This window comes from Crinia signifera, chromosome 2 (assembly GCF_055691185.1).
Source record: "Crinia signifera chromosome 2, ASM5569118v1, whole genome shotgun sequence".
NCBI classification, from domain to species: domain Eukaryota; kingdom Metazoa; phylum Chordata; class Amphibia; order Anura; family Myobatrachidae; genus Crinia; species Crinia signifera.
The window spans coordinates 364,119,022-364,134,385 of NC_139218.1; the positions used below are offsets into that span (position 1 = coordinate 364,119,022).

General features: G+C 46.1%; 1 protein-coding gene across 1 annotated transcript in view; it reads left to right on the plus strand.

Moving 5' to 3' along the window:
* MICU2 (mitochondrial calcium uptake 2) overlaps positions 1 to 15,364 on the plus strand; it is a 442,330-nt gene that overhangs the window by 417,929 nt on the left and 9,037 nt on the right. Inside the window, exon 8 of the mRNA XM_083169921.1 lies at positions 5,798 to 5,895. Coding sequence (XP_083026047.1) covers positions 5,798 to 5,895 — 98 coding nt within the window. The remainder of the gene's footprint in view (positions 1 to 5,797; positions 5,896 to 15,364) is intronic.

Consider the following 15,364-nt stretch of genomic DNA (forward strand, 5'->3'; position numbering starts at 1 on the left):
GTGTGTGGTTAGGGTTATAGGCTGCAGGGTGTATGAATGTATGGTTCGGGTTATAGGCAGTGGGGTGTGTGTATGGTTAGGGGAATAGGCAGCGGGGTGTGTGTATGGTTAGGGTTATAGGCTGCAATGTGTGTGTGGTTAGGGTTATAGGCTGCGGGGTGTGTATGTATGGTTAGGGTTATAGGCTGCGGGGTGTGTGTATGGTTAGGGTTATAGGCTGCGGTGTGTGTGTGTATGGTTAGGGTTATAGGCTGGGGGTGTGTATGGTTAGGGTTATAGGCTGCAGGGTGTGTGTATGTTTAGGGTTATAGGCTGCGATGTGTGTGTGTGTATGGTTAGGGTTATAGGCTGCGATGTGTGTGTGTGTATGATTAGGGTTGTAGGCTGCCGGGAGTGTGTATGGTTAGGATTATAGGCTGCAGGGTGGGTGTGTGTGTGTGTGTGTGTGTGTGTGTATGGTTAGGGTTATAGGCTGCGGTGTGTGTGTGTGTATGGTTAGGGTTATAGGCTGCGGTGTGTATGGTTAGGGTTATAGGCTGCGGTGTGTATGGTTAGGGTTATAGGCTGCGGTGTGTATGGTTAGGGTTATAGGCTGCTGTGTGTGTGTGTATGGTTAGGGTTATAGGCTGCGGTGTGTGTGTATGGTTAGGGTTATAGGCTGCGGGGTGTTTGCGAGGTTAGGGTTATAGGCTGCGGGGTGCGTTTATGGATAGGGTTATAGGCGGCGGTGTGTGCGTGTATGGTTAGGGTTATAGGCTGGGGGGGTGTATGGTTAGGGTTATAGGCTGCACGGTGTGTATGGTTAGGGTTATAGGCTGCAGGGTGTGTGTATGGTTAGGGTTATCGGCTGTGGGGTGTGTGTTTATGGTTAGTGTTATAGGCTGGGGTGTGTATGGTTAGGGTTATAGGCTGCGGGGTGTGTGTGTATGGTTAGGGTTATAGGCTGCGGTGTGTGTGTATGGTTAGGGTTATGGGCTGCGGTGTGTGTGTATGGTTAGGGTTATAGGCTGTGGGGTGCGTGTATGGTTAGGGTTATAGGCTGCAGGGTGTGTGTGGTTAGGGTTATAGGCTGCGGTGTGTGTGTGTGTGTGTATGGTTAGGGTTATAGGCTGGGATGTGTGTGTGTGTGTGTGTGTGTGTATGGTTAGGGTTATAGGCTGCGATGTGTGTGTGTATGGTTAGGGTTATAGGCTGCCGGGAGTGTGTATGGTTATAGGCTGCAGGGTGTGTGTGTGTATGGTTAGGGTTATAGGCTGCGGTGTGTGTGTGTGTGTATGGTTAGGGTTATAGGCTGCGGTGTTTATGGTTATAGGCTGCGGTGTGTATGGTTAGGGTTATAGGCTGCTGTGTGTGTGTGTGTATGGTTAGGGTTATAGGCTGCAGTGTGTGTGTATGGTTAGGGTTATAGGCTGCGGGGTGTGTGCGTGGTTAGGGTTATAGGCTGCTGGGTGTGTGTATGGTTAGGGTTATAGGCTGGGGGGGTGCATGGTTAGGGTTATAGGCTGCACGGTGTGTATGGTTAGGGTTATAGGCTGCGGGGTGTGTGTGTGTATGGTTAGGGTTATAGGGTGGGGGTGTGTATGGTTAGGGTTATAGGCTGCAGGGTGTGTGTATGGTTAGGGATATAGGCTGTGGGGTGTGTGTTTATGGTTAGGGTTATAGGCTGGGGGTGTGTATAGTTAGGGTTATAGGCTGCGGGGTGTGTGTGTGTATGGTTAGGGTTATAGGCTGCAGGGTGTTTGTATGGTTAGAGTTATAGGCTGCGAGTGTGTGTTTATGGTTAGGGTTATAGGCTGGGGGTGTGTATGGTTAGGGTTATAGGCTGCGGGGTGTGTGTGTGTGTATGGTTAGGGTTCTAGGCTGCAGGGTGTGTGTATGGTTAGAGTTATAGGCTGCGGGTGTGTGTTTATGGTTAGGGTTATAGGCTGGGGGTGTGTATGGTTAGGGTTATAGGCTTGGGGGTGTGTATGGTTAGGGTTATAGGCTGCGGGGTGTGTGTGTATGGTTAGGGTTATAGGCTGCGGGGTGTGTGTGTATGGTTAGGGTTATAGGCTGCGGGGTGTGTGTGTGTATGGTTAGGGTTATAGGCTGCGGGGTGTGTGTGGTTAGGGTTATAGGCTGCGGGGTGCGTGTATGGTTAGGGTTATAGGCTGGGGGTGTGTATTGTTAGGGTTATAGGCTGCGGGGTGTGTGTGTATGGTTAGGGTTATAGGCTGCAGGGTGGGTGTGTGTGTTTGTATGGTTAGGATTATAAGTTGCAGGGTGTGTGCATACCCTCCAACATCTGAAGGGCAGAAATCGATACACATTTAGAAAGGAGTGTGGCCACATGTAAATGGGGGCGTGGTCATGCCTCCTTTCAAAATGTGTACTGGGCTTTTTTTTTTTTATAAGGGGATACTCTTAACTTTAGGAGCATTGGTGCGATTGGGGCAAATTCCCTTAATGTGACGTGCTGTAGCTCAGTCTTATGACGTGATGGCTGCTGGCATATTAAATAATGAGTTTATTTTCAATGTTCTGCCTACAATAACTTATGAATAATCTTTTTTTTTTTACATTTTAGATGTAAAAAAAAAAAATTCATAATATTGTAGGCAGAAGATTGAAAATAAATGCATTATTTAATATGTCAGCAGCCATCACGTCATAAGACTTAGCTGCAGCATGTCACAAGAATGAAGAAGAGATTTATTTAAAAAAAAGTTTAACCTATGTGCTCCAGAGTCCAGCCTCTGGCTGCACCTGATGACCCGGGTCCCGCGGCCACTGTATTCCACGCTGTGTGCAGTCAGTAACAGTAAGAGATAGCTGAAGCAGCTGCCAGCTATCTCTTCACGCCCGGAGTCCTGTGTCCTGTCCCCTGTGTGCAACGCGTCATGATGTTATGACGCGCCGCGTCCACACGCTGGTCCGGGAGTCCTCAGCCTAAAGCAGCTACAGTATCTCTGCTGCACTTCACGCGCCCGGAGTCCTGTGACCCCTGTAAACGTCATGACATCATGACTCGCCGCACATGCTGGTCCGGGAGTCGGGACCCGCAATGCACCCTTGGGAACGGCCGGGTGCTTGGCAAGCCTAGGTGAGTCTGGTGCTTGGCACACCACTGACAGCCTGGGGGAGTCGGCTAAGGGCACAAAAACCGGTACATTCGGTACAGGTTTTATTTGCAGGTACAGACCGTTAAAAACCGGTATTGTACCGGCAAATCCGGTACAGTTGGAGGGTATGTGTGTGTGGTTAGGGTTACAGGCTGCGGTGTGCGTGTATGGTTAGGGTTATAGGCTGCGGGGGGGGTGTGGTTAGGGTTATAGGCTGCGGTGTGTGTATGGTTAGGGTTATAGGCTGCGGGGTGTGTGTGTATAGTTAGGGTAATAGGCTGCGGGGTGTGTGTATGGTTAGGGTTATAGGCTGCGGGGGGTGTGTGTGTGTATGGTTAGGGTAATAGGCTGCAGTGTGTGTGTATGGTTAGGGTTATAAGCTGTGGGGGGTGTGTGTATGGTTAGGGTTATAGGCTGGCCTTTGATAAAAACCAGGCACTTTATCACAGAGCTTAATAAATCTACCCCTCTTCTAGCCAGATGTTGATGAAGGGGTGTATGGGCTCTGTATGCTACTCTGTTCCTGTAGCCAGGTGCTGAGGAAGGGGTGTTTGGGCTCTTTGCGGCCTCTAATTACCATATAGTCCATGTATGTAATGACAGAGGAAGTGGGACCCTATTTCTCTGTGTAAGATATGAGGTATAGACCTCTGTGCCGCAGTTCCTTTGGTAACACCAGTAATGGCTTTGCAGTCGTAATCCTAGTGTAGTAATGCTTTCAGGATATGCGGTCTACAATATGTGCCATGTAGGTCAGGCGCTGGGACCGAAATTCCTCTGTGCCCTATTACTTGGTGTTGTCTTTCTATGGTTAGCTGCACATTTGTTTCCTCAAGGCAGCCTAGGAAGCTTGTGTTTTATTGTGGTGCTTTCCAGGGTTTGGAATCTATCCATCTATATCTTTGGTTTCAGGTGTAAAATCCAGTAAACCCAGTACATTTTTAAGTGTGTGAGTGGGAATTCCATAGTACCACCTACTGTTTCCCCCCTTTGCTTCTGATAGAGGAATCTCTATTATATGTAATCCACATGAGTAATTAGGCCTTGCATCTGACTTCATCTGTAATGCGGCCTACATACATAGTGATTTAAGGGCATATGAACTTTTCACGGCAGAGAGCGGCACGTCTTGTGCAGGGAGTAGTTTCCGGAGGCTTATAGCCTTGTTGTTACCTTTAATTTCTGCTCTTCCTTACCTATAAACAGCTGCAAACTCCCGACCACACACACAGCTCTGACCCCTCAGGGCTCCAATCCCTCCCATCCACAGCCCCCCTCCTTCCATCATTAAAAGGTTCCCCTCACAGCTGCAACCCCCTGTCCCCCACTACTCAAGCAGTTTTTGCTCACAGCTCCAACCCCCTCTGTGGCACCCAGAACCCCCTCCTCCTCAATGAGGTTACTCTCACAGCTCCAAGCCCCCTCCCCCAGCATCATCCACAACCCCCACATCCTCAATTAGGTTCCCCCCCCCCCCCCCCCTTTGAGTGCCAACATCTCTTTGAGAGATGTGCAAAATGTCTTCTAAAAATGCCGGCGTCGCTCACATTTGTTATATCCATTCAAATAAAACATTTTGTGTTAAAAAAATAATAAAAAATATATATTTCCTTATAAGGTAAAACATTACAGGTTAATATGATGAACAACAATGTTTTCTTGGCGATTTTCACACCTCTATTGACTTTAGAATAAATTATCCCAGCAAACTTACTGAAGTTTTGTACCTTTTACAATATACTTTGTAGATTATATTAAATCCACCACCTTGTACCCTACTCCTGACAGTATAGAGATTTTAATTGTCTCAGTCTCAACATATCTCCCAACTGTCCCGCTAAACGCAGGAACGTCCTGATTTTTGGGGAGGTTCCCGCGTCCCTCCCACGGCCGGCAGTGTCCCGCTGCGGGGCGGGGGCAGTTGGGAGTCCCCCCCCAATCTCCCAGAATAAACGCTGTGCGCATGCGCACAGCGTCTATTCACGGCCGAAAACGAGAGCACGTCCTAATTTGCATAAACCACACCCTAATTTGCATACACCATGCCCCCTTTTCGGGCGCGCGAGTGTCCCTATTCTAAACTTCAGAAAGTTGGGAGATATGGTCTCAAGGTGAACCAGCTGCTGTCTGTGCTATGAAATTATCTTCAACCATAGGTACAGACAGACACATTATCGGTCACATGTTACAGTATAAACCAGTGAGAAGTGGGCACTGGGCAAGCTGATGTACTAGAACATGGGTGGCCAACCGGTCAGAGGTAAAGAGCCGAAAAATATCTGTAGTTAAGCTAAAGAGCCAACAACATGCCAAAAAAAAAGGGGTGTGGTCTATTTGGACCCCTTGGGTGCAATGGCCGGAAATTTAATATTACTTTTACATTATAGTGATTGAACACTGAACCCAAATAGGGTGCGATTTGGAAGCTCAGAAATATACAATATAGGGTCTATGTATTACGTGCATACTAAATTTAAAAAAAAAAGTCCATCGTCGGAACCCTCTAGAGCCCCCCAGCGTGCACAGCGTCACCTTTTCCATACGAAGTTGAACTTTGTTGCAGTTTAATGAATGTCCCCAACAATATTTAGATTTGTAGCTTGGTAACTTTGCTTTACCATTTGGATCAAGTACTGTTATTTCTAAAGCTGACGTTCCCGCCTTTTAATAATGAGAAGTGTAATGCTGTTTTGCAGGAGACCTCGTCAGACAGCGCTGATATCAACACCACGCTGTTAGTTCATTTCTTCGGACGTGGAGGACAGGAGAAGCTGCAATATTCTCATTTCTATAGGTATTTCCTCTTCATGCCTGTATATGGTTCCATCATTACAGGGGCTGAGCGCATTGTGATGCATTTTATCAGCGTTAACCATTGTACATTAGAGAGAGCATAAGTTTTAGAACAAAGGTTAATAGAGGGAAGGTTAATTTAATCTTTGTGACTCGTACAACTGCTTTTCCTGCTTGCTAGATATTTTTTAACGGTTTTATCTTTTAAATAAATTCACTTGCTTTCCCTGTATGGTGCATAAGAGCAAATGGGTGCTTATATTCTCCAAGTCATGACTGAAGGAAGAAACACACCCTTGTCTTTGCTACTTAGAAGTATTTCTTCCACACTATCCCTTTAAACTGGGACACTGGTGAATTGCGCAGGTTCCGTGGCTTCAAAACCGAATTTCGCCTGCATTTTTAGGGCATTTTTTGTTCAAGTCAAAACCAAGTTTATACAGTAGGTGTCTCGTAACCCTGAGGTTATAAATCCCTGTGATAAGAATTTGGGTTGTAGGACGCACTCTAATCACACTTTTCCAGGAGGAATTGTAGTGACCTGTACAAAGGTCAGTTCAGTTGTGGAGATAGGCACAGACCGCAGACACAGGAATGTACACAGTGAGTGAGGAATGGTGATAACCGCACCAGAGCATCTGAGACTCGGGTAGAACGGTCATTGTGTTGTTTGGTATGCAGTGCTGGAGTCCTGTTATATTTACATACAAAAGGTTTCCGCGCGTACCTCTTCCTGTCAGGTGCCTGATGATGGCTGTCGTTACCCTGTCAGCTCAGGTTCTTTAGCCGGTATCCAGGTTGACAGTCAATAAGTTGACCGCTATGTGTCGATAGGCAATAGGCCAACACATGACAAAAGTTTTTTTTATTATTATTATTATTATTAAACTGACTTGTTCTTACTTCGCAGTCCAAGTGGGCATAGGTGGATTATAATAGTGTGCCAAATGCAAGGAGCCATGCGAGGGGACGTGGTACTCACAGATGGAGCCATCCTCAGCTAGCCGTCTCTGGATAGCCATGCTGAGACAAGGCCTATTGTTCTCAGCTGCAATACAATACATAGAACAATACAGTAGGGGATTATCAAAGTAATCCTATTACTCAATCCTGTTAAAGGGCTAGATGAGGTTGGCTCCACCTGTATATGTTGTCCGTGTCGGCAGATTTCGACAGACACCCCCAAAAAATGAAAAGCTCATGTTGACCATTTCCATGTCGACCATCTGTCAGTTTCAACCTAGACCACTTCAACCTTTTTGTCTGTCAACCTATTACCCATGACCTAATGATCTCGCACCCTTTAGCCCAAGTTGCAAATAACTGGAATCTGAACGAACGTTTGATAACATTTTTGTCTTGATGCCAGCAGCCGGTCTTTAGCCGTGTACACATTAGATGATGTTTTATACAATCTGCAGCATAAGCACTAGTCATGACAATGACATTTTCCTGCATATCGTACCATACCTGCCCTCTGTCTGACTCCTGCATTTCCTTCATCAGCCCCAGTTGTACTTATAGTGTTACGTATGACATGTAACACTGACCTTCCAGCACTGTGGACATTAGTAGCACCATATAAATAAGCCATAGCACCATAATGGTCTTCATTTGCCTGCTGCAGGATCTTGTTATCACTACTGCAGAGCCGCAGGCAGCGCACATTATACCTGAAGCATCTCAGCGGCTTTATCAAAGCCGCTGAGATGGTGAAACGCGTCAGGTTCCCTGCCCACTTTGCACTTTATGGACTGATCCGGACCAGCCTCAAACACCACTTGGACCTTACCATTTGCACCAAAGGACTCCAGAACTACTCTGTTTGACCTCAGCTGCAGTGTACCAGGATGGGGACTCGGCCTAGCTCATTCAGGCCTTGAGTCCCTGGGAGGAGCAAGATACACCATGGTCTTCAACTAAAGTGGAGGGTAAAGTTGCCCATACATGCACCGATTTTACCGATTTTTTTTTTTTTGTAAAAATATATATATATATATATATATATAGATAATCCAATTTCGATCATCACTCAGAGGCTGGATCAAACCACAAACTCAGTGGTTTTTAATAGCGATGCTTCGGAGCCAAGTGTGTGGCTTGAGAAAGGGGTGTAAGCCCCGAAACATCGCTATTACAAACCACTGAGTTTGTTGCTTGAAATAAAGCGCTTAACAACAAGAACACACACGTCATTTTATTTAAAAAAAATTAAAAAACATGTAAATAGCACACATCGTTTTGATTTTTCTCCCCCTTCTACAAATTTTGATCTTTTAACATCGAAACTTGTTTTAACATCTAGTTGATGTTTGGTGCCTCAATCAGAACATTGTTGTGGGTGTTTGCGTAAACCCTGCGCTGTTTGTGCAAGAGATGACGGATAGGATTTTTAGCACACATCATTTCACCGAGGAAAATCTCTACCCCTATCCAGAGGTCTTCCAGATCCCGTCATTTGTGCTTTATGGAGAAGTCTCGACTGTCCTGTAAATAATCTAGAAGTATGTTAGATTGATACCGATTTGTTTTTACACAGAGTTGTCATTTCTGCATATAACATTTCTGTGGACCTACACGAGTGCTGTTAGTAGCTGAGATAACAGCGCACTGACAGCTCTGAAGGGCCCTGAATACGGTCAGGTGACACACGTCTGCTTAGAGAAGAAGGCCTGGGTTTAGATATCCATTTTCCTATTTGTTTTACACTTCTAAAAAGAAAAAAAAAGAGGCACATTGACAAGTCCGCCGGGTGATTTGTGCCCTTGCTTTCAGCATATCAATATTTACCAGTTGCTAACGATTACAAGGCAGACCCAAAAAAATGGATTTCTTTTCATGTGAAGGTACAGAACGGTCTTTGAAAGGAGTCCGAACGAGTGGGCGGGGGACCGACTAGAAGAGAAATCAAACACATGACATTATTTTTCCTCATTTTATTTAAATTAAAAAGCCTTTAGCCTTCTAGTTGCTGTGCTCCTAAGCATCTGATTAGGGCCAGAACTGTGCATGCGAGGCATAATTTAGCTAATATCAAAAAGATGTGGACCTAAGTAATATTTAATTGCATCCCCCTGACAGATCTGTGGTTTTTTTTTTCTTGCAAAGAACTAATTGTGACTTGAGAGGGTGTCCGCACCTTAACCGCTCACACAGAGCAGTCGGCAGAGCTGGGACCTCATGTTTTACAAGGTCTGAGTGCAGAGTTATCAGAGGGGGGAGGGGGGGGGGGGTAGTCAGCAGCAATGAATAATTCATCCAATCAGCTATTTCAGGTCGGTACATAGCGCACGTATTGTTGTAGGTGCGAGCCAGTTTTAGTCATTTTTTTTATAAATATTTGAATCTGTCACTTTTCATTATTCATACAATGTCAGGAAACTCTATCCAACATTCTTTACAAAGGAGTCTATAATTCCTCTGGTATTATATTATATTACATTGCATTCCCTTTGCATTATTGCACAGTCTGTTCTCGTTAGGTCACAAACTCGCTGTCATAAATGATGCAACCCTGGCAGAGCTGTAAAGTGCTCTTAAAGGAGACGCTTTATACCTCCTTAAAGTGCACCTGTTGCCTAAGGGGAACATCGGCTATCATTTTGTGGGCTGAAACATGACGCATGAGGCAAAAAGTACCTCACATTTGGTACTTTTTCTGAATTGGCAAGCAGCATTCTCTCGTGTGCTGGTTCCCTCAATGGATGCTGTGGAGTAACTTACTTGCAGGAGTGCCATGGTTTTGGTGGTCTATGGACAAATGAAGGGGTTGATGTATCATCAGCAGTGACAAGTATAGAGAAGTGGATCTGTGGAGAAGTAACCAATCAGCATGGAAGTGCCATTTATTAAGTACGTTTTAGAAAAATGATAGGTAAGAGTTGATTGGTTGCTATGGTGCCATGGGCAGCTTCTCCATTGGTCCTTTTCTCCAATGTTTTCTCTGCTTAATGTTATATATAGTCAATGTTATAGGCAAAACAGGTGCAGGAGCACAAACCAAAGCACAACCCTGTGCACCACCACCACATAACTGAGCTCACAGATGACATTGAAGAAGCACAATTTACCTCAAAATATATATATTAATTTTTATAAGAACCTTTTGGTCTAGGGCAGGCCTGGCCAACCTGTGGCTCTACAGGTGTTGTCAAACTACAAATCCCATCATGCCTTGCCACTGTTTTGCTATAAGGGAGTGTTAAAACTTTGGCAAGGCATGCTGAGATTTGTAGTTTCACAACATCTGGAGAGCCACAGGTTGGCCTGTCCTGGTCTAGGGCTACCATAGAGACTTACCTGGAGCTGTGAATCGAGAGTTTGGGAACCACTGGGTTAGCCTGTAACTGGACTGCGTGCAGGAAACAGGTAGTGTTAGTGTTTCATCACATAATTTGGATTATGGAGTTGTCAGACACCATAATCTAACTACTGCCTTGGGCAGTTCCTGTTCATTGCCTTAAGAGAGGCGTCCTCTTGTCAGCCTTTGAATTTGGTTCCCATCCATACTTTTGAACATGATGAATGCACCCTTCTACCCAATGCAAACTGCTGCCAAGTATTTACTACTGCAGGGCTGAAAAGGGTTTTTTCCTGTTTTTAAATATCCGTTCAGCATAAGGTAACTGTAAAGCTGCCCACACACAGTTATATTTTTAAATGATGTGGTCGTTTCCAACCGATCGGAACAATCAATCCCGTGTGTGGGCAAGATCACGATCCAATGCAGGTTCCCGCCAGTCGTTCATTGAGCCTGCTGATTCCCTGAGCAGGCAGAAAGATGAACGACCCGTCGTGAACGATTTGGCCACATCATTCAGTGTGTAGGCATGATGAACGATGTAGCAATGATGGGGTATATGGTTTTCGGTCCTTAAAAGACCCATCTAACTCTTTTTTTTTAGTTTACCCAATCCTTCTGTGTGTGGGCATGATGAGGAGTGTTCTGGATTTCTCAGATAAAGTTGTCTCCAATAGCTATTGGGCATGCAGACAACCGTAATCATTTACCTGTGGGCCACTGTTTGACCGAGCCCTGTGTGCCCCTATCCTAGATAAACCTGCTCATTATACAAACAGGCTAAATAAATAGGAGCTGCTTGTACCTTTCTATCTGTATACTTGCCACACATCATGCAATATGGGGTAACAGTTTGCCCGAAAGTGGTGTTCTACAGTAATCTTACTGAAGCCACCTGAAGCAATGTAGTCTACACACCAGAACAATTTGGCCCCAAAACACCTTATTTACAGAAGGAGCGCCTCTCAGACAACACCCAGGCTTGCCAGAATGCCCCCCCGCTGGTGATCGCCGGCGGAGAGGCGCACCATCTAACTGGGATGCGTGTCCCAGTTTTTGGGTGGCTGGGGGGACTCGAACGCTGTCTGTGTCCGCTTCAGGGAGATGGGCAGGGTTAGGGGGGGGGGAGGCGGAGGGGACCGTCGGTAAGCTCCGTCGTCCCTTTTGGTGGGGGCTGGCTTTTGTCGATCCAACAGCCAGACCCCCGCTGAGTGAGCCCGGCCCCATCTGTAGATAGAATCTCGACCGATTGTATGTAAAATGGGCATGTTTTGGGCCATTTCCGATCCGATGTGCGGCCCTGCGGGTCGTTTGGTCGTTTTCCAGATCCTACCTGCATCAGGTAGGATTTGAAAACGACCCCTTCAACTGGGTACCGATCGGGAGCAGATCGTATGCAGATCATGCGCAGATTGTTCTTCAACAGATCCCAGACGATTGTACGATCGTCTTACGATCTGCTTCCGATCTCAATCGTTATGGTGTGTACCAGGAATAACTCTGGTTAGAGGATGTCACATTTTGCCTGTGTGTTCATTTTCAGAGTGCACAAACTGTTCACACTGTGGTGAGTATTCAATGCTACGGCGAGCGCACGGCATTTTGGATTCACCGTGCGCTCGCCATGATTCGCCGGGGTTCCCGTTTCGCCGCCAGCCCCTCTTCCACTGGTCAGGGGCTCGCTGCCCCTGACCGCGAAAATCAACCTCCCTGGCATATGGAGGACGGCGGAAGGCAGGGAGGAGGGTGGCTGGCGGGGGGGCCGTCGGCGGCAGAGAGGAGACAGGGCAGACAGTGAGGTGCGGGGAGCGCTGCGCTGGTCCCGCTCCATGCATATTTAATGAGCGTGACCGAGCGCAGTGAATATTAATGAGCGTGTCCCCACCCCCTGCTTAAATTATGTACAAAAAAAAAGCATTTAAAGTAAATTTATGTGCTGCATGCTTTTAACTAAAAATAGCATGAAAAGCAAAACATTATATTAAAAGTATACATTACAGTTCACCTAAAAAAGATGTCGAATGCAAAACTGTGAAACTCACGGTGAAAGCAGTTCTCCATTCTAGCATTGAATACACTCTCGGGTTAGAGTCAAAACCCCATTGAAATACACCAGCGAATATGAAATGGAGAACTGGCCGGCGAACAGTGAATGCTGAAAATTGTGAATATCATTTTCGGTGAAAAGATTCACCGCTTTGCTGAAAAACAACCAAGTTCACCAAAAAAAAAGCGGTGAATCAAGAGCAATGAACACTGGCCTTTAAAGTGATCCACACAATTGCCCTGAGTGGTGTGTAGTATATAGCTGTCCCTGTGTAAGCAAATTGAATCGAGTATCCTCCAAATAAAACGCAATGGAGTCTCAAACATGCTGTTCCATTTTATGAGCCCGCAGCTGCTCGGGAGGAAGCACACGACTTATTTCCCCCATTTCTCTGCAGTCCAGAGAGACAACTCCTGCACTCTCCCATCACCCGACCAATATGTGCCGCATACCACATATATGGCCACTGATTATGAAACTATCACCACAATTAGATTTCAGTGAATAACTGATATAAATGCAGCCTATGGGTGTGTTTAGATGTACACGGAATGAGTATAAAGAAGTGGTCCAAAACTTAAGGTCCATACACACTGGGCGATGATGGGGAAAATAATTGGGATGAAAAACGCTCAGTACATTGAGCGTTTTTCACCCGTTGTAGCGATTTCCCCCCGGGGGTGGATGACTTTCCATAGCAGAACGCTATGGAAAGCCGTCCACTATGCCACTCATCTGCTGGCAGTCATTTAGAAAAAATATATTACATTTAAGTAAATGTAAAACATTTCCCCACAAGTGACTCCTCCTTCTTCTAGGGTCAGTTATGTGGAGAGGGACAGGATTTGCTTCTGTTTGCCCACATATTTTATGAATGGGAGCCATGAGTACTGGTTTTGCCTATTACACTCACTATAAATAATTGTAATTTTATTAGGGCACCCCTGCAAGCGCTCCGTGGCACTCCAGGGTGCCACGCACACCATTTGGGAACTACTGCACTATTTTGTAAAAGTAATATTGGCCTTTGTCAATTGTATTGTTTACATAGTTTATAAATGAATTCGCCCTTACGCAGTATAACCATGTATAACAGACTTAGGATAACGGCCACAAGTTCATGTGTGTGGTTTTATGCCGTGTCAGTGAGAGCTGTCTGTGTGCGGTCTGACGGGTATAATCAGAACTGGGACAGCAGCGCCCTCTAGTGGTTATTCTGCTAAACACATCAGATTAGTTTCTGTTCTAGTCTTTGAACCATTCTGTATCCTAGTATGCTGTGCATAGAAGTGGTGAATAACAAGGCAAGAAACAACTGTTATGGAGATGTAAAAAGACCCAAGTTACAGGATTTAGGGTTACTAGGACCAGTGGATGCAGCTGCAGATCTACACACGTGGCTGAACAGCAGACAGGGAGCTGTACATTCAATACCCCTGGGTAGGATATTAAGAGCTATCTGCCTGCCAATCTCAGAGGTTCTTTTGTTCATTGTGTAAAGGCACACAGCCCTGCTCCCAGCAATGCTGACCTATTTCCCCCACAAGTGACTCCTTCTTCTATGTTACTCGTGTAAGGTCATTTTAGAACTGGGCTCAGTATTACCAGCATATAAGCTGGCACTATGTAGGAGACTTGTATAGTTACATCCATTGGATCAGCAGCTGGAGCGGAACACCAATTAAGCAAGTATGGAGTGCCCACTGGTCATACCAAGGAATCTATCGTCTCACTCACCCTGTGACTAAAATATCCTCTCTAATAGCAGGTTTGAGACATATGTCTTGTATCCTGAAATATTAACCATGTACACAGTAAATACATTGGAAGAGTGTCCGATTATCATTTGGGGTCTTCTTGTGTCTGTTTCGCACTGGCAGAATCTTCTGGTTTGTATTTCTATTAAGGCAATAATCAATAAATTACTTTTTTGTTTGCACAACATAACACACGCAAATAGTGTGCCGTGGTTTTATGGGGTGCCTCGGGACACTTGCAGGGGTGCCACGGGTTAGAGGTCCTGCACCAATTCAAATTTTTTTATGGTCAGTTATTTATGGACCAAACCAGTGTTGGTGGCTGCCAAGATTGGGAACCCCTGTATTACACTAATGTTTGCACAGTGATCGTGTGCTATAAATGGGAATATTCCATATCTCACATTGGGGTAGATTTATCATTTGGCGCTACGGGGGAGGAGGGATAAAGTTATACGTTATCTAACAGTGGGCGCCTGCCTAATATACCTTATTTATTAAGCTCCTGGATGCCCCCCGCACCTCCTTTTTTCGCATGTACATAGCGCCAGAATTATCTGGCACTGCGGGTCTCCTGCTGTGTTCGGCGCAGCTTGATGGTCTCCGGCGTATACAAATTCGAACTGCGCATGCGTCGGGTACACAGCATCCCCGGCGAACAATACCCGGCACATGCGCAGTTTGAATTTGAAGACGCCGGAGACCAGCAAGCGGCGCTGACCATGGAAAACTGCGCATGCGCCGGTGACACAGCGTGTGTCAGGGAAACCGGCGCATGCGCAGAACGAATAGCCGGGGAGGAGCGCACACATGTTATGGGAGGATGCGTATACCCATCAGCAGGGGATAACGCACTCCCATAACGAAGATTAACTGATTGATACATCAGGGCGAACTGCAGGGCCGCTTCACCACGAAAAAGTGGTGAAGCGAAAGTAACTTCATAAAGAACGTTAGGGACAGGTTAGTAAATCTACCCCATTATTACTGAGGGTGTGGCATAAACACCAACAGTCGGGATTCTGACAGTCATTAGCCCGACGTCGGAATCCCGACTGCGAGGACTCAGACAGCGGGGGGAGTTCAACAAAGCCCCTTGTGGGCTCGCTGCGCTTGCCACGCTGTGGGCACTATTTTATTCTCCTTCTATGGAGGAGGGAGAATAGCCGCTGCCCGTCTGTTGGGGTTTTAACAGTCGGGATGCCGATGTCGGTATAATGACGGTCAGAATCTTGACTGCCGGTCAGTAATCCGGCAACCGTTACTGATAGGCAAACTAGGGAGAATGAAGCTGCACCTATGACATTCCCAAAACGTTGCTCACCACGTTACTCTTGTGCAGTTCCAGTGAGGCCCCAGTCTTTGT